Source organism: Peromyscus eremicus, chromosome 3, assembly GCF_949786415.1.
Source record: "Peromyscus eremicus chromosome 3, PerEre_H2_v1, whole genome shotgun sequence".
Taxonomy (NCBI): domain Eukaryota; kingdom Metazoa; phylum Chordata; class Mammalia; order Rodentia; family Cricetidae; genus Peromyscus; species Peromyscus eremicus.
Window position 1 is genome coordinate 50,425,417 of NC_081418.1, and position 24,418 is coordinate 50,449,834.

At 48.2% G+C, this 24,418-nt stretch overlaps 1 protein-coding gene and 1 long non-coding RNA gene across 2 annotated transcripts in view; one reads left to right on the top strand and one right to left on the bottom strand.

Annotated features, from left to right (window-relative positions):
- The first annotated feature begins 13,644 nt into the window (after nt 1–13,644).
- On the top strand, nt 13,645–16,228 carry LOC131905750 (uncharacterized). Its single transcript, XR_009378036.1, has 3 exons — nt 13,645–13,770; nt 15,527–15,689; nt 16,098–16,228. It is a non-coding gene; the product is annotated as an uncharacterized LOC131905750 (long non-coding RNA).
- Nucleotides 16,229–19,286: 3,058 nt separating this feature from the next.
- Parp12 (poly(ADP-ribose) polymerase family member 12) overlaps nt 19,287–24,418 on the bottom strand; it is a 35,345-nt gene continuing 30,213 nt past the window's right edge. The window contains exons 9-12 of the mRNA XM_059257612.1: nt 23,071–23,146; nt 22,028–22,158; nt 21,014–21,165; nt 19,287–19,735 (exon numbers count right to left, since the gene is read on the bottom strand). Coding sequence (XP_059113595.1) covers nt 19,407–19,735; nt 21,014–21,165; nt 22,028–22,158; nt 23,071–23,146 — 688 coding nt within the window. The 3' untranslated portion in view covers nt 19,287–19,406. The remainder of the gene's footprint in view (nt 19,736–21,013; nt 21,166–22,027; nt 22,159–23,070; nt 23,147–24,418) is intronic.

Sequence of the window (24,418 nt, forward strand, 5' to 3'; positions counted from 1 at the left end):
CCAGTTTTCCTGACCTTCCAGGCCAGGCAGACCCCACCTCACTACCTCCTTATTCTCCTGCCGGCTGCCGCCCACTTCCTACAGACATTAAGCAACTGTCAGAAGCTGGGACAGCAGCCTGGGGTAGGCCAGCTAGAGTTCAACGCTGTCTGTTGCTCCATCCCCTCCCACTAGCTATGTGGACAGTGTGTGTGTGTGTGTGTGTGTGTGTGTGTGTGTGTGTGTGTGTGTGTGTGTGTGTGTTATTTTATCTTTTTGAAACAGGGCTCCTCACTTAACCTAGAACTTGCTAATTCAGTTAGACCAGCTGGCCATCAAGCCCCAAGGATCCTCCGGTCGCTTCCTCACGAGTGCTGGGATCACAGGCACAGGCCTCCAGTTATCCGGCAAGCACTTCCCCAACAGTACCACCGCAGCACGTCCAGGACAGACACTTCCTTCACCAAGCTCCCCATCCTTCCCTTCTGTCAGACACCAACAGCGCCTGCACACACACACACACACACACACACACACACACACACACACACACACACACACCACTCTGTGTCTTTGTGTTTCTAGATGCCGAAGAAAGCCCACAGGCCACACCCTCTCACCAGCGGCTACCTGCTGTTCTCTGTCATCCTTTCTTAGAACAAATGGCCACCCAGATGGGACTCCTTTCTCCCTCCCATGCACGGCACAGTGCCATCCACCCAGGGTCCAGCTCAGCGTGGTCCATGACCCCCACTCGTCAAGGCTGGCAGAACCATTTTAATTCTTTGCACGCACCTCGAGGGTTTCTGCACAGATGGTCCCACTCACTGCTGTAGGACTTATATTTTTATCTGGTATTTTAACTTTTTATTATGGAGGATTTTACAAATTAAAAGGTTAGAGGCTAGAGAGATGGTTCAATGGTTGTTCATCCAGAGGCCCTGGGTTCTGTTCCTAGTACCCACATGTTGGCTAACAACTATCTATAACTCCAGTTCAAGAGGATCCAAAACCCTTTCCGGCTTCTGTGACCCCTGCACACACATAGTGCACAGACATATGTGCAGGCTAGACACCCATACACATGATGTAAAAATGAGCTGCTGGGCGGTGGTGGCGCACACCTTTAATCCCAGCACGGAAGGGGCAGAGGATTTCTGTGAGTTCGAGGCCAGCCTGGTCTACAGAGCTAATTCCAGGACAGCCAAGGCTACACAAAGAAACCTTGTCTCAAAAAAATAAATAAATAAATAAATAAAATAAAAATCAAATCTCTAAAAATAAATAAATAAATAAATTACAGGGCTGTTTAAGGGACACCTGTGAACGTGTTACCCACGTCAACAAGTACTATTTCACGGCCAATCTAGATCATTATTTACCCAACTTTCCTCCACTTGCAAGATTTTTTTTTCCCCCTGAGACAGGGTTTCTCTGTGTAACAGCCCTGGCTATCCTGGAACTCTTCTCTGTAGCCCAGGTGGGCCTTGAACTCACAGAGATCCACCTGCCTCTGCCTCCTGAATACTGGGATTAAAGGTGTGCACTACCACTGCCCGGCCTGAAGATTAAGTCCCAAATTTCCTTCCCATGTAATCTGCAAATATTTTAGTGTATTTCTCTCACATGGCCAGTGTATTATATTCCTAAAACGTGGCCATGATGTCATCATCACACCAAAAGCAAACGAACTTTAACGATTCTTTAAAAATAACCACTCTACCACTGGGTTCAAAGTCCCCGGGTTGAGCTGTAATCGTTGTTCCTACTGGTTTGAAGCACCATCCACACACCTTCTTTTTTACGAAGGTCAGTGTGAACACGGCTCCCTCCCGGCGGCGGCGGCAGCTGTCAGGTATGAGTGTGCCTCCTCTGTCCTCCTCTGTCCAGCCCTAGCTGACTGAGAGCGCTAGGAAGGTGATGCGCTGCTGCTGTGTGTAAACGTATCTCCTGTGCCTGGCCCAGGGCTTACAACCTGGGTGAAGGACAGGATGGTTTCCCAAGCCGAATGGGCTCTCGGTCCCTCCCCAGCCTATTCTACGGCACCAGTGAGTCCAGTGCTGTGATTTGTTAGATGTGTGGCTCCCCGAAGGACAGAGCTTGTCTCTGTGGGACTCTGGCATCAAGTCCAGTGGCTCTTTGAGGTGTTCGCTGTGGGAGTGTTGGGTAAAGGGGTGCTCAGAACACCTCTCAGCAAGACTCTGGCTGACAGGCTTTCTCTCCTTTTTTCTTCTCTGTATCATGAAGCAGTCAGAGGCAATGATTTCTAAAGTCCCTTCAGGAACCAGGGAGTCCCGCATTGACCATACACTTGCTGCCCTCTGCTGGTAAGCTCAGCTCAGGGCCTTGGTGTCCCTGGGATGCTGGGAACAAACAGGGATGAGTCCACTGCTCTGTGAGACAGAGCTTGGAACTTGGTTGCCAGGCCTGGATTTACGTTACATGAAGGGCGTGTTTCTCTTTGCCTCATTTGCCTACTCTTCCTGTGTGGTGGGCACCTGAGGTTCCAGGAAAGCTCTGGAAAACCCCACCACAGGCCATCAAATCCCCACATAGACTGAGAAGACTGGGCCCAGGTGATGTGCTTGAGTCAAAGCTGAGGGGCAGTGGGAAGCCAGGGCAGAGAAAGAACAAACGAAGACGTCGTTGTCGTTGGCTTTATAATGAAGGTGCCACTCAGCCTGCCTAGTGGGCTTCTCCTTCTTTGACAAGTCCTGACAGTTTATGATCCACGCAAGTTTAGTGGGGAGCCAGCGCCATTCACCCATCAGAGACACAGCTCCTAGATCTCTCTCTCTCTCTCTCTCTCTCTCTCTCTCTCTCTCTCTCTCTCTCTCTCTCTCTCTCACACACACACACACACACACACACACACTACTGTGTGTGGCACAGTCACCATGCCCCTCCCTCCTTCCCTCCCTCCCTCCCTTCCTTCTTTCCTCTCTTCCTCCCTCCCTTTCTTTCTTTCTTCTTCATTTCATATTTTCACATTTGTTAGAACTCCCGTGGTCCCAGATATCAGGACTCAAAATACCGCTGACTTTGTCCAGAGGTGAGAACTTGCCTGGGACAGACAGCAGACAGGAACTGGTGCTCTACGAGACAGGAAAGGATCTCTGTCCTTTGCCCCCTGCTTCTCTCTTTATATCTACTTGGTTTCTTTCTTAGCACCACCTGGTGCTTTGTGCTCACTGATCCATGAGGCAGAGGTGGCCACCAACAGCTCGTGACTTATCCTCACTCAACTCTGGCTCCTTCTTCTTTGCCCCAATCCAGATTTCTATACTGGTCCCCTTGGACCAGCTAACACATCCTGCAGAGCCCACTACACAATTTGTGAGGCCTAAAGCAAGATGCAGACCTGGGACTCTATACTCAGAAGGCAAGAGGAAGTGCCAACCAGGCCGGGGTAGCCTTCCTCCTTCCCTCCGCATTCTCTTGTTGGATCTGTCAGGGTGCTGTTTCATTTCTTCTCAATGTTATCGCTGGGAAAGAAAAAAGTCTAAATTCTCAATTACTTACTTGATTTTTCCACCTGTCTGGATGCATGCAAAGCCAGTTACTGAAGTCACACTGCAGACCCACTGAAGTGACACAATTCATGTTGTGTGAACTCAGTGGCCAGAGGACACAAACACAAAGCAAACTCCTGATGATGGAAAGCAGAAGAGAAATTGTTCCCAGAACCCCCGAGCTCCTCAGACCTAGGCTGCGCTGAGGGAGTCCAGACCTTCACGGGTATCCTGAACCCTAGTCCCAAGCTGGCCGAGAGGTGGGGCAGGGATGAGAGCCAGGGAAGTTGGTCCAGGTGTCCCCCCTTCCCATAGTCCCCCCAGCAACTGCTACTTCCAGGGGACTCTCTGTGCCCTTTGGCCAGTCCCACCACATAGTCCATGCTCTTCCAGCTTGAAGCTAAGATGGCCACCATGGTCACCCCAAGATGCTGCAGCATATGTGAGCCCTCTCCATGTCTGTCCAGGAGGCAAGACAGAGACAGCAACTGAGAACTCATCCAGGGGAGCCAGCCAGGGGACAGGGAGTGACCATCCGAGCCCCAGAACATGCACCCCAGTTCTTTCCAACTCTACCCCACAGCACAAGTCTAAGGGTGAAGTTGTTAGCAGTCTCAAGACAATAATCCCTGAGTGCAGCCACACTCACAGGGTCTAGGATGGAGGTGGAAGTGTGAAACCAAGCAAGAGCCTCAGATAGAAACAGTTCCCTGAGCGGAGGTGGGAAAGGGCTGGGAAAACCAAGCAGTAGCTGCCATGTTATATTACAAAGTGCAAATATCTCCCTTGCCTTACAAACACATGAACATTCACAGACAGGGGATTCAACCACATACATTTACTGCAACCTGACTCATGAGGACCCATCTTCAGCAGCTGTGTTTAATTTAGTGGCTGAACCATCACAGATTAGCTAAAGTATTGATTATGGACTTCAGGACTCTTGAGTGTCCTGACTCTGCCTCCTCTCCCACCACTAGCTTTTCTGCATTTATAGCCACCTCCCAGGTGACAACGCTGTGGCCCCAGGATGCTCATCGGGGCACCCGTGGTGACCCGCCTACCAGTGTGGCCTTGTGGTCACTCCTGGCTGTGAGCCTCTTTCCTGCAGGTAGAGTGGAGTCACCTGGGGCTGGTCTCTGGAGGGTGACAGCTACAGGGCTGCCTCCTGCTCTGCAGAGGAGGGGGGCACAGAAGAAAGTCCTCCCCCAGATTAGGGGTTCTGCTGGGATGGCTGTCGTTAACGCACTGGAAGCTGCAAGGCTGTTACCTGCTGTAGGGCTTTTCTTGTTGCTATGACAAGATCCCAGACGGAAACAAGTGAGGAAAGGATTACTGTGACTCACTGTTCTGGAGAGTTCGGTCTGTCATGGCGGTGAAGACACAGCAGGGTAGTGGAGCTGTGTTGGCTTGCTCCTGGTAAGGACCAGGAAACAGACCAGGACCCGGGTTTTAACCTTCCAGGCCTGCCTCTAGTTACCTACTTAAGCAGCTAGGCCCCGCCTCTTGAAGGCTCTTGACCTCTCTAAGGAATGTCACCATCTGGAGAAACAAGCATTCCAAACATGAGCCTGTGGGAGCATTTCAGTGACAGACAGTAACACCACAGGGCGTGCAGCGGCAGGCTGGGAGTGCCTGGGTTAGTCCTGCCCCACCCATGGGGGGTACCCACAACCTGCTGACTGCACACACCGATCTGCCCACCCCTCGAGAGTCACCAGGAGATGTCAGGAACCCTAGCAACTGCGCTCCCAAAATTACTCCGTCTTTTCCAACTTCTAGTCTGATGTGGGAGAATATTACTATTGCACATGTTTTGTTTTTTGTTTTTTCTTCATCATGACTTCTATTCCTTCTCTTGGGTTTTGCCTTTTCATACCCTTTGACAGCTTTTCCTCTGAGCTGTCTCTTCTTGCTGGTATGTAATAGCTTTGGGGGGTTTTGTTAACTGTTCATCCTCACTAACTGTTGCAAGCGTTTATTCTTTGCTGCTTCTCTGTGTCTTTTAGCTCTATTGCCGTACCAATTACTATGCAGGTGACAGCCACTCCGAGCCTCGGCTTCCTCATTTAGAAGGAAATAGCTGCCACCTCGGCTTGCTGGGAGGATTAAACAAGTGCAGGGGCTTGCCATACTTAGCCATGCCATCGTCTCCCGATAAATGGGACTGTCACTGTAGTCTTAGAGTACTCTGCCCGTGTTGCTTTTCCTGTTGCTGTGATAAAAATACTGACAAGACGTGAGGGGAAAATGGTTTGTGTTAGCTTACAGTTTCAGGTCACAGCCCATCATGGTGAAGAAGTCAAGGCATCAGGAGCTTAAAGCAGCTGGGTCACAGGTTCACAGTCAGAAGAGAGCGATGCATGCATGCACGGCAGTGCTGAGCTCACTTTCCCCAGAATCTCCTGCCTAGGGAATGGGGTCACCCACGGTGGGTGGGTCTTCTCCCCTCAATCAACCCTGTCAAGATTATACACTGCAAACCCCTCTCCCAGGTGACTCTCCTTTCTGTCAGGTAGACAACACCAACCATCACACCAGATCTCTCCACGTTACACCCAAAGATCCCCAAGTCCCAGACTGCACTTCCTGGTCTTTGATGATGATATGAAGCAAGCAGAGAATGCCGGGGGCTACTGAAAGGCCATCTGGATGGGATCTACTTTTCATCTTGTGGGACTTTCACAGAAATGTTTGCTGAAGTTGGAGCAAGGGCCCATGAAAAAGACCAAAGAGTCCTTCTAACCCCACCTCCCTTTGTTCCCTGCCTCAGCCAGCCCCTGGGTACTGCAGCCTGCAGGAGGGCCTGCCCTATCTGGACATGGTGATTGCAGAGACCCTGAGGATGTACCCACCAGCTTTCAGGTATGTCCACGGCCCCTTGAACATCACTGTTTGGGGCCTTTACTGATCCCCAGTCTGTTGCGGCCTATCATCGCACATGTCCTGAAGGGTTCCTGGGTTTCTTTGTATCTCCTGGAGCACCAGGCACAAGGCCTGAAAAGTCTGGCCCATTCTCCTGTAGGTTAACTACCTTTACCAAACATCACTAGCCTTTCCTGCCATGGCCTTCCTCCTCAGCCCAGGCCCGTCTCTTTGACCTCTTAGCCTTTGGTGGACTCTGCCATCACCCCTGCCCATTGATCCATCCACCCATCATTCACTCACCACCTATATATTCTGCGCTAAGTACTAGAAAATTAGCCCATGCACAAAACAGGCTAAAGTCCCTGCCCTTGGAGGTGACATTCAGCAGAGGATCACCTAGGGCTGGAATGTTCCTTCCTTGGTGTCCAGCAGCCCCTGCTGGTTACACAAGACTTCATGGCAAGGATTTCCTTTTTCAAAGATTTACTTATTTGTGTGTGTGTGTGTGTGTGTGTGTGTGTGTGCGCACACACATTTTTTTTTCAAGATTTTATTTTTATGTGCATGTGTGTGCCTTCACGGGTTTATGTGCACCACTTGCTTGCAGGTGCCAGCAGAGGTCAGAGGGCATCAGATCCTCTGGAACTGGAGTTGCAGGAGGTTGTGAGCCACCTAATGTGGGTGCTGGGAACTGAACCCAGTGAGACCAATAAGTGCTCTTAGCTGCTGAGCCGTTTCTGCAGCAGCGAGGGCTTCCGCCTCTCCGCCCAGCACTTTATGTTACATTCATATTACATGTCCTTCATATTACATTCTTGGACACATTTCAGCACTCGCAACATCACACCAACCTGCAAATCAGATGAGGAGTCAGGTCTGCTTCTTTCAAACACCCCCAAACCGAGTGCCCCATGGGGAAAGGCATCTTAGCCAGGGTCCCTTGAAGGTAATGAAATAGCAAGCAGACTTCACAGAAGTAGCATGAAGCATTTAATCGTATCTCATAAACTGCACTCCGCACTTCTTCAAATGCCACGGAGACCATATGGAGATACCTGTTGTCACTTTCAAGAGGAAATGTGACCTGAGGGTAGCTCAAGGGAATGTTTCAAAGCACAAACACGAGACAGATTATGTGTATAGATATAATCCAAAATGCGCTGGCCCAGGAGCAAACAGTCCAAGCTGCTGTAGTGTGAGTTGAGGGTCTCTGGACACAGATCAGCTCATTAAGTCAGAGGCTTCCTTGTTGCTCTTCTGATGCTGGTACAAAGACCCAAGTCTACCGCCCTGCTGTGGCTTTCCTAGAAGCCACAAGTAACCTGATGTCCAATCCTTTTTCCTTCTTCATGATTTACATCCAGCTTTCCTCCCAGGGGACTTGGCAGGCAGCTGGTATGCAGTGCGAAGTGCAAATTCAAAATGAAACTCAAAACTAAGCATTCAGTAGTAAAACAGAACCAGGCGACTTCAAGGCCCATCTCCAAGGCCCAGGAATGACTGATAATGGGGGTCAGGTCTTCCCATTGTTGTTGAGATTCCTGGGAAAGAGGGAACGGGCTGAGCTGAACCACTATATCTCCCCAGAAGGAGGAAATTATATAAATTGGCCAAAACTACATCATTTCAGGCTGGGTGTGGTGGTGCATGCCTTCAATCCCAGCACTCAGAAGATAGATCTCTGTGAGTTCTGGGCTGGCTAGGACAACATGAGACCTTATCTCAAAATTTAAAGAAAGGGAAAAAAAATCATTTCCTAGATCTAAACCCCATCAAAAATCCATGTCATGGCCAGACATAGTGGTGAATACCTATAACCCTAGACAGCATTTGAGCAGCTGAGACAGATCACGTGGCCAAGGGTTTATCTCACCTGAGGAAGTAGTACCCTCAGCCCCACCCCTTTTCATCTTCTACTGAGGAAATTAATCCTTCAGTGTCTGCTAAACCAGCAGTGACTTTTTCTGAAGGAAATGCCATGTAAGACAGTACTGATGTCCCTCAAGGCCCACCAATAGTTGCCTCTAGACCTTGGACCTCTGGTACTGGCTTATCAATCATGGTGTTTCCAGGCATAAAATAGATAGGAAGCCAACTGCATTTCTGTTTGATCTGTAAAAGCAGAAAAATTCTCAAACAAATGAAAGAAAGGCTGCATTGGATCATGGCAAAAGTAAGTCTTGGCCAGTGAATCGATTTCCAGATTTGAACCAGTTTGCAGACCCAGAACCCCTGGAATGACAGGGTGGCCAGGTTCCACTGAGGAAGGACCCTGATAAGACACCTAAAAGTTGTATAGTTACTCTTTCTCCAGTTCTTCCCCAGAGGGACCTGAGGCCTTTTACAGAGGCAGTTGTACACTGGGGGAAAGGAGACAATCAGACTCTCCGGGGTCTGTGGGATACCGGTTCTCAATTAACACCGATTCCAGGAGATCCTAAGAAACAGTGTGGGCCTCCAGTAGGGCTCATGGAAGCCAGGTGATTAATGGAGTTTTGGCTGATGTCCAACTCACCGTAGGTCCAGTGGGTCCCCAAACTCATCCTGTGGTTACTTCCCCAGTTCCAGAATGCGTAATTGGGATAGATATGCTCAGAAGTTGGCAGAATTCTCACCTTGGTCCCCTGACCTGTGCAGTGAGGGCTGTCGTGGTTGGAAAGGCTGAAAGGCTTTAGAGTTGCCTCTGCCAAAGAAAATAGTGACTCAAGAACAGTACGGCATCCCTGGAGGAACTGCAGAAATCAGTGCCACTGTCGAGGACTTGAAAGATGCAGGGGTGGTGGTTCCCGCCATCTCTCCCTTTAACTCTCCTACCTGGCCAATGCAGAAGACAGATGGATCTTAGAGTTGATTAGTGAAAACTCAATCAGGTAGTAACTCCAGTTACAGCTGCTGTACCAGATGTGGCGTCCTTAAGCAAATTAACACATCTCCTGGTACATGGTATGCAGCTATTGATCTAGCAAATGCCTTTTTCTCAGTACCTGCCCACAAGCAGAAGCAATTTGCTTTCAGTTGGCAAGGCCAGCAGTATACCTTTACAGTTTCACCTCAAGGATATATTAACTCTCCTGCCCTGTGTCATAACTTAGTTAGAAGGAATCTTGATCATCTGTCTCTTCCATAAAATATCACACTGCTGCACTATATTGATGGCATTATGCTGGCTGGACCAAGTGAGCAGGTGGCAGCGACCACTTTGAACTCATTGGTAACCCTTATGTGTATCAGAGTTCGGGAAATAAATCCAACCAAAATCCAAGGGCCTCTACCTCAGTGAAATTCTCAGGAGTCCAGTGGTGTGGGGCATGCAGAGCCATTTCTTCTAAGGTGAAGGATAAGTTATTGCACCTGCCCCTCTCATCAAGAAGGAAGCACAAGTTTAGTGGGCCTCTTTGGATTCTGGAGACAGCACATTCCCCATGTGGGTGTGTTCCTAGGGCCCCATATACAAAGTGACTCAGAAAGCGGCTGGCTTTGTGTGGGGCCTGGAACAGGAGAGACTCTTCACCAGGTCCAAGCTGCTGTGCGGACTGCTCTACCACTTGGACCATATGGTCCAGAAGACCCGATGGTACCTGAAGTGTCAGTGACAGACAGGGATGCTGTTTGGAGCCCTTGGCAGGCCCCTGTAGATGAAACCATAGAATCCCCAAATCACCTTTGCGATCTTGGAGCAAGGCTCTGCCATCGCCTGCAGACAACTCTTCTCCCTTTGAGAGACAGCTCTTGGCCTGCTATTGGACCTTAGTGGAAACTGAACATTTGACAATAGGCCGCCAAGTTACCATGAGACCTGAACTACCCATCATGAGCTGGGTGGTATCAGACCCACCAAGTCATAAAGTAGGATGTGCACAGCGCCAATCTATTATCAAATGGAAGTGGTAAATATGAGATCAGGCCTGAGCAGGTCCTGAAGGCACAAGCAAATTACATGAAGAAGTTGCCCAAATGCCTACGGTTTCCATTCCTGTTACAATGCCGTCTGCTGCCAAGCATGCACCTATAGCCTCATAGAGTGTTCTCTACGATCAGTTGACTGAGGAAGAGAAGTCTAGGGCCTGGTTTACTGATGGTTCTGTACATTATCCCAGAACCACCTAGAAGTGGACAGCTGCAGCATTACAACCCCTTTCTCGGGCAACCCTGAAAGATACCGGCAAAGGGAAATCTTCACAGTGGGCAGAACTTTGGGCAGTACACATGGCATTACAGTTTGTTTGGAAGGAGAAATGGCCAGATGTGTGATTGTTCACTGATTCACGGGCTATAGCCAATGGATTGGCTGAATGGTCAGGGACTTGGAAAGGGCATAATTGGAAAATTGCTGAGAAAAACATCTGGGGAAGAAGTATATGGATAAATCTTTCCAAACAGGCAAAGGATATAAAGATTCTTATGTCTCATGTAAATGCTCATCGAAAGGTGACTTCAGCTGAGAAGGAACTCACTAATCAAATAGATAGGATGACCTGTTCTGTGGACAGTCAGCCGCTTTCCCTGGCCATCACCCAATGGGCCCATGAACAAAGTGGCCATGGTGGCAGAGATGGAGGTTATGCATGGGTTCAACAATATGGACTTCACTCACCAAAGCTGACCTGGCTACAGCTGCTGCTGAATGCCAGATCCGCCAACAGCAGAGACCAACACTAAGCCCCACATATGGCACCATTCCTCGGGGTGACCAGCCAGCAACCTGGTGGCAGGGTGACTACAATGGACCACTTCCTCCATGGAAAAGGACAATGCTTTGTCCTTACTGAAGTAGATACTTATTCTGGTTATGGATTTGCCTTTCCTGCACACAATGCTTCTGCCAAAATCCATGGGCTTGCAGAATGCCTGATCCACTGACATAGTATTCCACACAGCATTGCTTCTGACCAGGGAACTCACTTCACAGCCAGAGAAGTGCGACAGTGGACCCACGATCATGGAACCCACTGGTCTTACCATGTTCCCCACCATCCTGAAGCAGCTGGCCTGATAGAAAGATAGAATGACCTTTTGAAGACACAGTTGCAGCACCAATTAGGTGGCAGCAGCCTGGAGGGCTGGGGAAGGGTTCTCCAGAAGGCAGGAGATGCTTTGAATCAGCATCCAGTATATGGTATGTTTTCTCCCATAGCCAGGATCCATGGGTCCAGGAATCAAGGGTGGAATCCACTCACTATCACCCCTAGTGACCCAACTAGGAAAGTTTTGGCTTCCTGTTCCCACAACCCTAAGTTCTGCTGGCCTAGAAGTTTTGGTTCCAGATGGGGGAGTGCTCCTGCCAGGAGCCACAACAAACATGCCATTGAACTGGAAGCTCAGCTTCCCCTCGTCACTTTGGGCTTCTAATGCCCTTAAAACAATAGGCGAAGAAAGGAATAAGTGTTAGGAGGGTGACAGATCCAGATTACCATGGGAAAATGGATTGCCTCTCCATAATGGAGGTAAGGAGGATTACGTCTGGAGTGCAGGAGACTCTTTAGGGTGTCTCTTGGTCCTACTATGTCCTGTGATTAAAGCTAATGAGAAGCTACAACAGCCGAATCCAGGCAGGATGACAAAGGGCACAGACCCTTCAGGAATGAAGGTTTGGTCACTCCTCCAGGAAAAGAGCCAAGGCCTGCTGAGGTGCTTCTGGAGGGTGGAGGAAAAGAAAAGAATGGGTAATAGAGGATGGTAGTTCTAAATACCATCTAATGCCACGTGGACCATCTGCAGAAACAAGGATTATAACTGACATGAGTGCTTCTGTTGTATTTTGCTAATGTTTTTGTACAGATATTTGTGTTTTCTTTCTACTTCCTTATACGTTGTAACATCAATTAAGAGAGTATCAACGGTTATCATACTAGAAGGATGTCCCCCAAGGGACAGTGCTATTCTAAATTCTAAATTTATGATATGTTTGTGGTTGTACATTATATATATATAAATATATATAATGCACTTGTGAGTGTACATGGGATGGTTACGTTTAGGCATTATGACCTGGTTCTTGTTTTTCATTTGGAAATTAATAATGACATAAGGATACATGATTGTGTGTCAAGTTGACAAGGGGTGGATCATGATGGCTATTCTTGGATGTCAAATTGACTATATCTGGAATGAACTATAATCCAGAAATGGAGGGCACACTCGTGATCCAGATTTTGAGGCTGGAAGACACAGGCTTTGGACCTGGATCTTGAAGTGGGATGACACACGCCTTTAATCCAGATCTTGAGGCTGGAAGGCACACCTTTAATCTGGCCACACCTTCTGCTGGAAGCCTAGATAAGGACAATGAAGAAGGCAGGTTTGTTCGTTTGTTCTTCGCCTGCCTGCCCTCGTCTTGCCAGCTTCCTGGTTTCTGATCTGCTCTCTCCTCCTTGTCACAGCTTTAGTTCATGAGACAGAGTTGTATTAGTCAGGGTTCTCTAACGGAACAACTAGAGAGCTCAAGGATGTCGATCTGCACTGGAACCCTGAGGGAACAGGTTCGAACCCCAGTGAAGGAATGGTTCATCAACAGGATAGATGGCCTTGCCAGTGAGAGTGAGGACCAGCAGGCAAAAAGCAAACACTGCCTTCTCCCATGTCCTTTTGTGTGGGCTGCCACCAAGAGGTGTGACCCAGCTATAGGGTGGGTCTCCATCTCAAATAATCCAACCAAGAAAAGTCCCTCACAAGTGTGCCCAGCTGCTTGAGTTTTAGTTAATTCCAGATGTAGTCAAGTTAATGACCAAGATTATCCATTAATGACTGATCCATCACTAGTCAATGGCATATAGGGGCTAAGATGGAGGTCCACAGGATGGGCCACCCAATCATGATCTTAACATGAGAACCATCCATGGAATGGGGAGCAGAGGACAGAAGCCAGACAGCAGGGCTACACTACCAAGTGAGAGGAGATGAAGGGGAAGAGAAAACGGGGGTATTAGAGGAGGCTTAACTGTGATCAAGAAGACCGAAGAGGCAATGGCTGAGGAATGACCTTTAGACTGATGTAGCCCCTAGAAGTCACCTCCACAATCCCCACATACATGGAGGGCTCCCCAGCGCTCCACTCATGGATGAGGCATTATCTCCAAGGGCCATGCACATCACAAGGGCCTTGAGATTGGAAGGGTTTTATGGAACAAAAACTTGGTTTCCTCTCTGGTTCACCCTGGCAAGAGGTTTGGGTCCAGTCTCTAGTCTCACTCCACACTCCATCTTGGGTCCCATAACACCTGAAGCCCCTACCCACTGGCACACTGGCAAGCTTTCCTGCCTCTGTCTCCCACAGATTCACACGGGAGGCAGCACAGGACTGTGAGGTGCTGGGACAGCACATCCCCGCAGGTACAGTGCTGGAGATAGCTGTGGGTGCCCTACACTATGACCCAGAGCACTGGCCGTACCCTGAGATCTTTGAACCTGAAAGGTGAGTGGATTCTGTCTAGAAACAGGTGTCCCTGAGGGATGTGAGTGTATGGGATGGAAATTTTGCTATAGAGACAGCAGATAGGAGTCACAGGCAAAGTTGTCCCCAAACAAAGATCACGCCAATTCAGACAGACTGTGAAGCACCATTTCCAAAGGAAAAACTGATCCAAAGATCTAGCATGATAGCAATAATGCACATAAGAGTCAGTATCTTCTGTTTGTCCAGGACAGGACACAGGAGGCAGGGTTGGTTTGTTTTTATTTTTTCAGATTTCATTTCTAATTATGTGTCGTGTGTGTGTGTGTGTGTGTGTGCGCGCGCGCGCGCGCGCGTGCAAGTATGTGCTGTGAGTGTAGGTACCTATGGAGGCCAGAACTGCATCAGGTCCCATGGAGCTGGAGCTACAGGCAGGTATGAGCTGCCCAGCATAAATACTGGGAACCAAACTCTAGTCCTCTACAAGAGTGGTACATGATCTCAACCACTGAACCATCTCTCCACCTTGCAGGGTTATATTTTGTGTGTGCATGAGAAAGCAACAAAACACATCACTTCCATCTAGTGCGTTCACATCAGCATAACTGCCCTTCAAACCTAAATTCATGAGATCCAGCAGACCTGGGTCCTCTTCCTTTCGTGGACATGGATCTGGCTGCTGTCGACTTCATTTCTAGGCTGTATGGTATAAAACACCCGGGCAGCCCTCACACGCTGCTTCTTGACAGAATCAGTCACTTTCCTTCTCCTGTGGCCCACCAGGGGAGGCGCTAAAGGAGCCACTGGGGTTCTCCATTTACTAACTCCATCTGAACCCAGTGCACCTCTCCACTAACTAACATCCCACAGCTCAGGAGCTCCTGCAAACACGGCAAAGATTCATAACCAAAAACAGCAGCTGTGGGACTCACAGCATGACAAGAAAGCCTAGAAGTGGTAAGAAGCAAGCTGGTCATCACAGGTTGGTGACTGTCACCTAGCTCCACAGAGCTAGGGCTGAGATCTGATAGCAAGCTCAGTCATTCTGCCTTCAGTCCAAATCTTGAGGTGCCCAAGGACTCAAGCTTCCCACATTCTGGGCAGCAAAGCCAGGGCAGTGGGGAGGTAGCCTCCAGTCTTCGATGGGATAGCAGGTCGGACCCTGGGAGGGCTTCTGGGATGTGACCAAAGTGCCTGGGAACTTCGCTGAGGAAATGAGAGAGGCTGTGTGGTCTTATGTGAAGGGAGGGGAGGCATGCTGGGGTCGGGGTGTGCTTGTCAAGCCTTAGGAGTTTGGATTATCTCCGGGCTTCACACATACATGGATAATAATGACTTCCTAGACAAGGAGAGAGGGTGCACTCAGCTGTCTGTCTGAATGGAGCAGCTTCTGGGATTGGGCAGGACAGTGCTGAGGGACCAGAGCATGGCGGTCAGAGGCCACCAGCTACCCAGAACCTTGAGGAGAGTCCTGGACACGGGAACTTCTTGTCCCTGGTGGAGGGAAGGGACCTCAGAAGAAGGGGTCGCTTAGCCAGAAATGAGAATTCAGATCGGTCGTTTTCAACCTGTGTCCTGCATATCACACATATATATTACGATTCATAACAGTGGCAAAATTATAGTTATGAAGTAGCAATGAAATAATTTTATGGGGGGGGGGCTCGTCACAACAGGAGGACTGTATTAAAGGGTCGCAGCGTTAGGAAGGCTGAGAACCACTGCTTCCGATGGGGCAGGTGTCTCAGGCCGACTGTAACCTCCACCTGACCCGCAGGTTCACAGCAGAGGCTCGGCTTCAGCAGAGACCCTTCACATACCTGCCCTTCGGAGCTGGCCCCAGGAGCTGCCTCGGAGTGCGGCTGGGGCTGCTGGTGGTCAAGCTGACAGTCCTCCAGATCCTACACAAGTTCCGCTTTGAAGCCAGCTCCGAGACTGAGGTGAGGGTCTGGTGTTCCAAGCCCGCCCACCCTGCTTCTCTGCCTGTGAGCCAGGGCTGGTCCCCTCCTCCCAGGGATGCCCCATCTCTCGATCAAAGCATGTGCTAGAAACTACAGCCTCCATCTCATCCCGGTGAGGGGGGATGACTGTGCGCTTGTGCTCCAGTAAGTGCTGGCCTGACTCCATGAGGTTCTCTTATTAGCATCACCCTCAGTAGCAAGTACCTGTCATCGTAACTGATCCTGAAGGGTTTTGGAGTGCTCAACTCTTTCTACAGAAAGAAGCCAGGGACCCTTTCTCTGGCTCCTTCCGACTCCCAAGGTTTTGTCTCTCAGCCCACAGCAAGATTTTCACAAGCCATGCTTCAGGCTAAGTTCTGACAAATATTTTAATTTACTCTATTTTAGGTTCCACTTCAGCTAGAATCCAAATCTGCCCTAGGCCCCAAAAATGGAGTCCACATCAAGATTGTGTCACGTTGACACAGAAGTCACGTAGAAAGCACTTTGTGATGATGACATCTGCAAGTCCTGTTTGAAGGGCCCCCCCGGGATTCCAACAAAAGCCTGGTGTGGAGACGGAAATGTTTAAAGAAATACAGAGATGGTATCTTTATCTTAGGGTGATTAAAGGGGTACCTGGCACTTGAGCATGTTATGTCACAGGTCCTGGATGTTTAATAAATGTTTGTCACGCTTCATTTTGACAGTGGGGTTCAAAGCATGGCTTTCTTGGGACTGAGGTTAAATAAGGGAAAGGTCATTTTGATTAAACCGTGAGTATGGTGTCAAAGCAGTCCTGGCCTCAGGACGGTGCAGGGGAAACAGGGAAACTTGGGTGAACAGGTCCTGAGGGCACCGGAATGGGCTTTTTTAGCTTCTCGTGATGAATAGGTTTCAGAGAATAATATGTATGGACACTCAGCCTCAAAGTGGCTCGAAAGCCTCGTTATGTTTTGACTAAATAAGGGTAGAAGAAATTTACTGGAAGTTTCCACAGACAGAATAATACAGGTTAAAGGATCTTTTTCTTTAAAGGGCACACTGTTGGCTCTCTTAATGCTTAGTCCGGGGGTTCAGACTCATTTGGAGAAAACCAAACATTCCTGGAGACCTACAGACCTCCCTTACTCCCCTGACAGTTCTCCCAGTTCCTGACACTCATCAGCCACTGCAGGAGGCCCAGCTAAACATGCAGGTAAGCTGGGCAGTGGTGGGCGCACACCTTTAATCCCAGCACTTGGGAGGCAGAGGCAGACAGATCTCTGTGAGTTTGAGGCCAGCCTGGGATACAAAGTGAGTTCCAGGACAGGCTCCAAAGCTATACAGAGAAACCCTGCATTGGGGGGGAGGGGGAATCATGTCCCTGCTGAAGGAACAGTCCAAAACAGGAACAGGAGGGGTGGCCACCTGATGAAAGGTGTTAGAATGATGTCTGGTGTAAAAGGATACAGGATTCAGGGCAAAAACATGTAGATGCAACTGATTAGAAGGGTCCGTGAGGATCTAGGTGGGATATAACAGAAGATTTTGTGCACATCCTGTTTCCTGTCCAAGGTTATTGGTGTTGGGCATGAACAGAGTAGGATGTAAGCAGGGCTAGGAAGGACATTGAGGGTTCTCACTGCTAGAAGGGATGGGCTTCCAGTGATTCTAACAGTCCTGTCTGTGAAGATAGTGACCTTTTCACAGCAGGTCTATAAATAATAAATATATAATAAATATAATAAAAATATAATCCATAAACAGCCTTTCTTCCCCAGCCCCACACAACCGGGCAACTGCTCATGTGGCTCTAAGCCCCTCCCTAGCACTGCCAGGCCAAACAGTGGCCTCTGCCACACTCACAGGACCAGACAGATGCCCTCCCCACCCTCTATACTACCACAGCAGGACCAGGAACTCAAGCAAAACACAGTGAACTTTCAGGATCAGTCAGGATGTGATAGAGCCACACTGAAAACTCATGAAAAGCACATTGTCTGCAGCAGCTATATGGCTGACCCTAAAGCAAAGGCTTATCTTTCTGACCACTTAACTCAGCTCTCTCTGGATTGATTAGTAACAATGCCCTGTGTAAGGTGTTAGGTCACTCCAAAGATGATAAATCTAGTTAAACTGCCTTAGATCTGATCACCACAGGACATACCAATTGCACACCTCTTTAAGATGGAGTCAGTCTCCCTGCCAGCTTGGACCACACGAGTGTATTCAGACACAGATGTATGTGGAGAACACATTGTTCAATGGGGAAACTACATCTTGTGGGAAAAAACCTTTCTATGAGTTGGAGGAAAGAAAAATATAAATATACATGTGAACACGTGACTATATTGCGAGGGCCCTTCCTAGAACCTTGGAAGAGGAGGTAGCAAGTGAGGGAACCAGACCTTCAGCCCTACAGAGGCCAGTGATATTAACTGTTATATCTTGCTACGGTCTGAATGTTTCTCCCCACAAACCCATGTTAAATCTGCACCCACTGGTGATGGTCTCGGGATGTGGGTTCTTCAGGAGGTGGTTAGGTCCAGAGAATGAAGCCCTCATCAGTGAGATTAACATCCTTATAAGGGCCTGAGTTAGAAATCCTTCTGCCTCCAAGGTTATTGTGAGATGGCCAGCTATGAGGAATGATCCTTAACAGACCCTGAATCTACAGGCACCTTGATTGTGAACTTTCTAGTCTCCAGGACCTTGAACAATAAATGCTTAGTTTTCATTAAAGCCACTCAGTTTATAGTAATTTGCTTTATTAGCCTACAAGACTAAGATAATCCAATGCCCAGGGAAGGGCCTGCTCCCTATTCTTTGTAAACACACTGAAAAATTAACTCCAGCCTTCATTGTTTCATAGTCTTTTATTTCCATACTCTTATGTAACATCTGCAGCACAGGTTAGTCAATCTCACTGGGACAGAAAACCCACACCTGGGAGGTGTCCTGTATGCTTACGGGATTTGGGCACAGGCACTTATGAGACAAGCCCAGGACTCGGGGGGTACTCGTCTATGTCTCCAGTTGGGGGCAGGGGGGAATGTGCTTCATTTACACCAAGAACTGCCTGGGTTAGTGCCAGAGCAGTGGGCAGAAGTGACAGCGATGTCCGAGGCCTTCCCTGTAGTTTCCCCCAAAGGCCACTATGCTACTCTGACAAAAAAGCACAGTGGACCACAGGACCCTCCAACAGAACTGTTCTACAGACATAAACTCTTAACAATTAAAAAATTCTATAAAACAGTATGTAGAAATTCTGTGCTTGGAGTTAATAAACATCAAAGTCATCAAAGAGTTAAAAATACAATGCTAATATTACTAAAAGGCACACTTGGGCTCACAATCACCACTGGTGAGATCATAAGCCAATCTGAAAGGACCTAAAAACTAAAACTGTTATCAGCCAAGGATTAAGATTGTAGCTTCAAGTCAGGCCTGGCAATATAGACCTGTAATCCCAGCTGCTCAGGAGACTGAGGCAGAATGTAGTTTAGCAAAACTCTGCCTCATAATAAAAACATTTTAAAAGGGCTGGGGGTGTAGCTCAGTGGTAGAGTGTTTGCCTAGCAAGCACAAGGCCCATCCCCAGCACTAGGGGAGAAAAGAAAAAAAAGACTGTAACTTCACTGAGAAGCCACATTAAATAGTTCATTAAAAGTTTTGTTTAAAAAAAAGACTTTCCAAACAACTCCACCAGAAAGGCCTAATGCACCTTGGCCACGCTCATTGCCGGCCGGTGAACAAGGAACCCAGGGTAACAAAGATGGAGGGGGCAGTAGCCGGGGGCTTGGAGGAAGTGGAATATTGGATGAGGTACTCGGGGTAAACTTGATGCTTCTCAAAAACTACAAAGATGGTTGGGTCGGACATGCTGTTCACGCAGCTGTCATAGAAGGCATTGCTCTGGCCCTCCTTGGCTGGAGGGCGGACGAAAGCAGCATTGCCCCTGATGAAGTCTCCCACTAGCACCCGGGCCAGGAACATGGTGTGGGAATGCGTGTCGGACTTGCTGTAGTGGTGGGAATAGGCAGCGTCTCTCGCAAAGTAGCTCCCTGAAATGACACACACAGGCTCTACAGGGCACTGGAAGGGCACATCCTGGCAATGTGGTGCCAGCAGTCTCTGCTCTTCCAACACCACAACACCCCCTTCTACTCCAGTTCTCTACCGTCTTCGTCACTCCTGGAAGTCATCAACACCTCTCTATGTAGCAGGGCACGAGAGGACGTCCCCTAACTAATCTTAGCTCTGAATCCAGCGAAAACCTAGAGTCAATACTTGGTTCTGGACTTCAGTTTTGCACCTACAGAACAGGGCTGCCCCACCCAGCCTCAGTGGGTACCATGGAAAAGGAGCAACATTCTTCCTACTGAGCCATTCTACAGACACCAGTAGCCCAACCTATAGAACAATGATTCTTCTCAAATGGGAACCTGAACTAGAAGCTGCTCCCTCTCACAGGGCTTACAAACCTATCAGCAGCTTGTCAATCCCACAAATGTCACATCAGACTAAAACTGATAATCAGGTAGTCCATGGAGTTCAAGTCAAACAGATTCTTTCGGGTTTTGTTTGTTTGTGTCTTGAGATATGGTCTCTCTACATAGCCCTGGCTCTCCTGGAACTCATGTAGATCAGGATGGCTTCAAACTCACCGAGATCCACCTGCCTTCTTCGTAATGAGTATTGGAAGGTGCAAGAGAACCACAGATGCCAGTTACTTAAAAATGGTTCAGAAAATGAAAAGATGAAAGAAGCCAACATGGCAACATGTTAAAATTGAGGAATGTGGATACAATTTATGCAAGAATCACTATACATACATGCGTGTATAAATACATAAACACACAGCTTGCAACTTTGCTGTGAGTTTGAAATTACTACCAAATAATGTTTTAAAATAACTAAGAGAGAAAAATGCCTAGAGAATTCATATGTGCTCAATGGAACGACACTCTCTGGTTTCTATTCTAAGGATGTCATTAAGGCACAGCCTAGGGTGCTCAGCAAGGTTAGAAAGGTGTAGTTGCTCTCCTCTTCCAACTCTCACTACCTCCCAGAGCCTCCACTCTACCACAAACAAGTCCCAGTGAGCAGGACTGCCCTGCCATAAGCTGACTGAGCTCTCGATCACATGTAACGGATCACATATAATGGTGGAGCTGTCCCCACCGAGCACTGGCAGCTCAGGGTGGAGCTGTCCCCACCGAGCACGGCCAGAGCCATGGCACTTGTCACTGGCAGCATGGACTGGCCGGCTCCTCCTGTAGCCTCTGTGAGGATGTCTTCAAGCCGTTTCCCAGCTGCTGGTGGAGCCAGCCCTGCCTTACCTTTGCCATAGGATGTGCCATGCAGACCACAGACCCGCCAGTCAAAGTTCTGCTGGCAGATGGCATCCACAAAGCTGGTGTTGGTACCATGGAACAGCTGCCTCTCGTCTACTTCCTTCCCTCCATTCTGTTTCTGCATCTGCCCTTTTTGCCTAGAATGGTAGAAACATGCATGCTGAAGGAAGAAGGTGTTGACCACCAAAGATCAGCTTCCTGGACCCATTTTCTAAAAAAAGAAAAGAAGTATCATGTGACCAGAAGAAGGCTGTGGCTTCCCTGGCCAACCCCTGGAGGCTCAAGCCACAGAGCACAGAATGGAGAGAAGATGGGCTGGGGTCTGGTCAAAGAGCAAAAGGTTCCAGAAGCAGAACAGCTCTTAGAAGCTCCTGAGTAGAGCTGAACCTGGGAAGCTGCGAAGCTGAGAAAGGTTGTAAGGCTGCTGGTCTGGGGGTGGGGGCATTCACCCTCAGAGCCCATCCTCCCCTCTCTACTATGACTGGCTCCATCACTGCAGAGAGGTATGGTACTGTCCCAGACCCACGGGAGGCCAAGTCAGCAGGCCCCAGGCATCATGGAGAGCCATGATGAACTTCTACCCTATGTGGAGAAAAGGTAGGTGAACATGAGCATGCTGGTCCTCGTGGGAAGAATAAACAAACAAACAAACAAATAAATGAGGCCCCTCCATTCTCTAACTACAACTTGAAGTTCTTAAGGCTGATAGTGTGAGTGAACTGTCTTGCTCTGTCCCGCTGATCTCCAGAAAGTCAGAATTGACAAGGTTTACCAGTCATAATGAGAACAGGGCCAATGCTAGGGAAGCTTCAGTCCCTTCACCTTTACAGAGGGCTGCTACATCACACAGCCTCAGGATGGGAAAGTAAGAGCAGAGACAGTTCCTGACATACAACGGCACTGGGCGAGCATGCTGCTGCCTCTTGACTGTCCTGGAGAGGCAGGGCACGCTGATAAGCAGCCAGCAGGGTAAGAAAGACAGCTATCAGTCACACATACCACTGGTAGACTTCCCACAGGCCCAGGTTCTGGATCCGCTCGATCTTTTGAACAAAGTAGAAAGGTAGTGTGCGGTTGAAGAGGTTCCACACCTTCTGGTACTCTTCTGAGGAAGAACTGAGAATAATCTTCTACAAGGGGAAAATCATTTTCCTATGTTATCGTCAGATGACTCAAATATATGAACTGTCTTGAGATCACCGGGCATCTCTATAACTTCAAGACAAAGCCGAAAAGTGATGGTTTGCCCCCTCTTCTCTGAGATGCAGTTTCTCCAGATATGAAATGTTTTCAAAGTATAGTAATTTCCCTCTTGTTCACTTTGAAAATGGTTCCTAGGTCAGCTGGTGGTGCCTAATCTACCCATCTTAAGTATCTCCAGGATGTCACTGTTACCGTTTTATACCCCACATAGGCCAAAGACAAGAAAGTAGAGCACATGGCCTGCAAGAACTCGAATCAACAGAGGTGTGTACGTTCCTCTAGCCCTTCACATGCTGCCTCCTGCTACCGTGTGTGCTTTGAGCTCTGTAAGAGACATCCTCCCAGGACAGGCTCCATATTGGAGAAGCCTGTCTGCAGTGTCTGCCATGCTCCCAGCCCTGGAAATCAGCCAAGGTGCCTCACACTGATGGAGCACCAGGGACATTCATCAAGACAGTGTTCTGCTCAGCACCACTCCAAGAAAGCAGGCCTCCTGTCCACTACTGTCCAGTGTCTTCCCCTCATCACACTCAAATACTCCCTGTTTCTTTTTATTACTTAGTGAAACAGATGTATTAATCTAGCCCTGCTTGGAAGCTCCTTACTTCTGTCCTCCCTAGCAAATGTCACAGCTCACATTTTCCCTTACACTAACCACCTCCTTTCCCTAAGAGCTACAGTCAACCCATACATATAACCCATAGTCACCCAGTATGAAAATCCCAAGATCTACAGAAACAAAGCAGAAAGCCCACATACATCTCTACTCTCCAGTGCCATGAGCCGTCCATCTTTATAGAACCCCTTCTGTCCAGCTCCAGGGTGTGTGAATCCCATACCTTAAATCCTGGGTCTGGCAGGGCTGCAGGGTCCCAGTAGTCTGGGATGCTCTTTGGGACTTGAAACTTAGTATTGCTACAAAAGGTAAGCAAAACCACTTAATTCTTAGACATATGGAAATCCACAGGTGATCTCTATTCACCAATATCACCAGTCCTGAGTCTTAGCATAATATATTTTAAGAAACAGAGGACAAGGAAATACATAGCAAAATATCTACAGCATAAGAGCACTTTCATCTTGCCTACCAGCCAAGGCAAAAAGCCATCAGTCCTGAGAGATGCACTTCTCACCTGCATCCCACCAACCACACAGAAGGGACAGAGTACTTCAATAAAGCAGTATACACGGGCCCCAGCCTTTACCAAAGTCTTGAAATTCAAAAAACACCGAAGACTTTTTTGAAGCCTTAATGATATACACTTGATATAAAGAAAATATTTTTAAAACAGTAAAATTGGCTCCCAAACCCACTTTGTAACAGAAATTTGAGTTAAGCTGATGAGAGGATACTTGTGGTCTGTTGTTTGTCCTTAAATGAGCATTCTTTTTTGCAATTCACACACACACACACACACACACACACACACACACACACACACACACACACACTGTGCTAAATGAGAGGGTGTCATGTAACAGAGGCATTACATTACCTTCTAAAAATATAAACAAACAAAAGTAGTACTAAAAACTGCCTCAAAGGGCTTAGAAACATCACTATGAAAAGTACAATCTGCTCATTTCCCTTACATTGAAACCTCCCCTGTCCTTCCTACAGCAGATCTACTTTCTGTTTCTGCTGGCATGGGACATGTACCTTTATCCCAAGCCTCCAGGAAATCTCACAAATACTTTTCCTAGGAAAACGTCACGGTTTAAAAATAATTAAGCAAGGATCCAAAAGCAAGAACCAGCCCCAAGATTCTTTTTTTCACCTATTTCATCTAGGAAGATGGTGAAATTATCAGACAGATTATAATCAGCGTTTATTCTTCCTATGCTTAAAACAAAACACTTGGAACATACATGTAGGAAAACCAGAAAAAGACCTACAAGAACCTAACAAGAACCAAGCAGAACTGCTAGAAAAACAAAGTGAATCCCTGGCAATAGAAACTCAATGGCTAACTCGCAGATTCACCCACCTCAAGCGTGAAGTGAGCTGAAAGATGTGTGGATGAAAGTACTTAGAAACTGGTCCAGAGAGCAAGGGCATGATGGGAAATGTGGGAGAAAGGCCTAGTGGGAACCTAAGGAAGCTCTAGACAGGACAGATCTGATGAGACACATTAACCACAGCTTTAAGAAGCCCACAGAATCTCAGTCAGAATAAATACAAACACA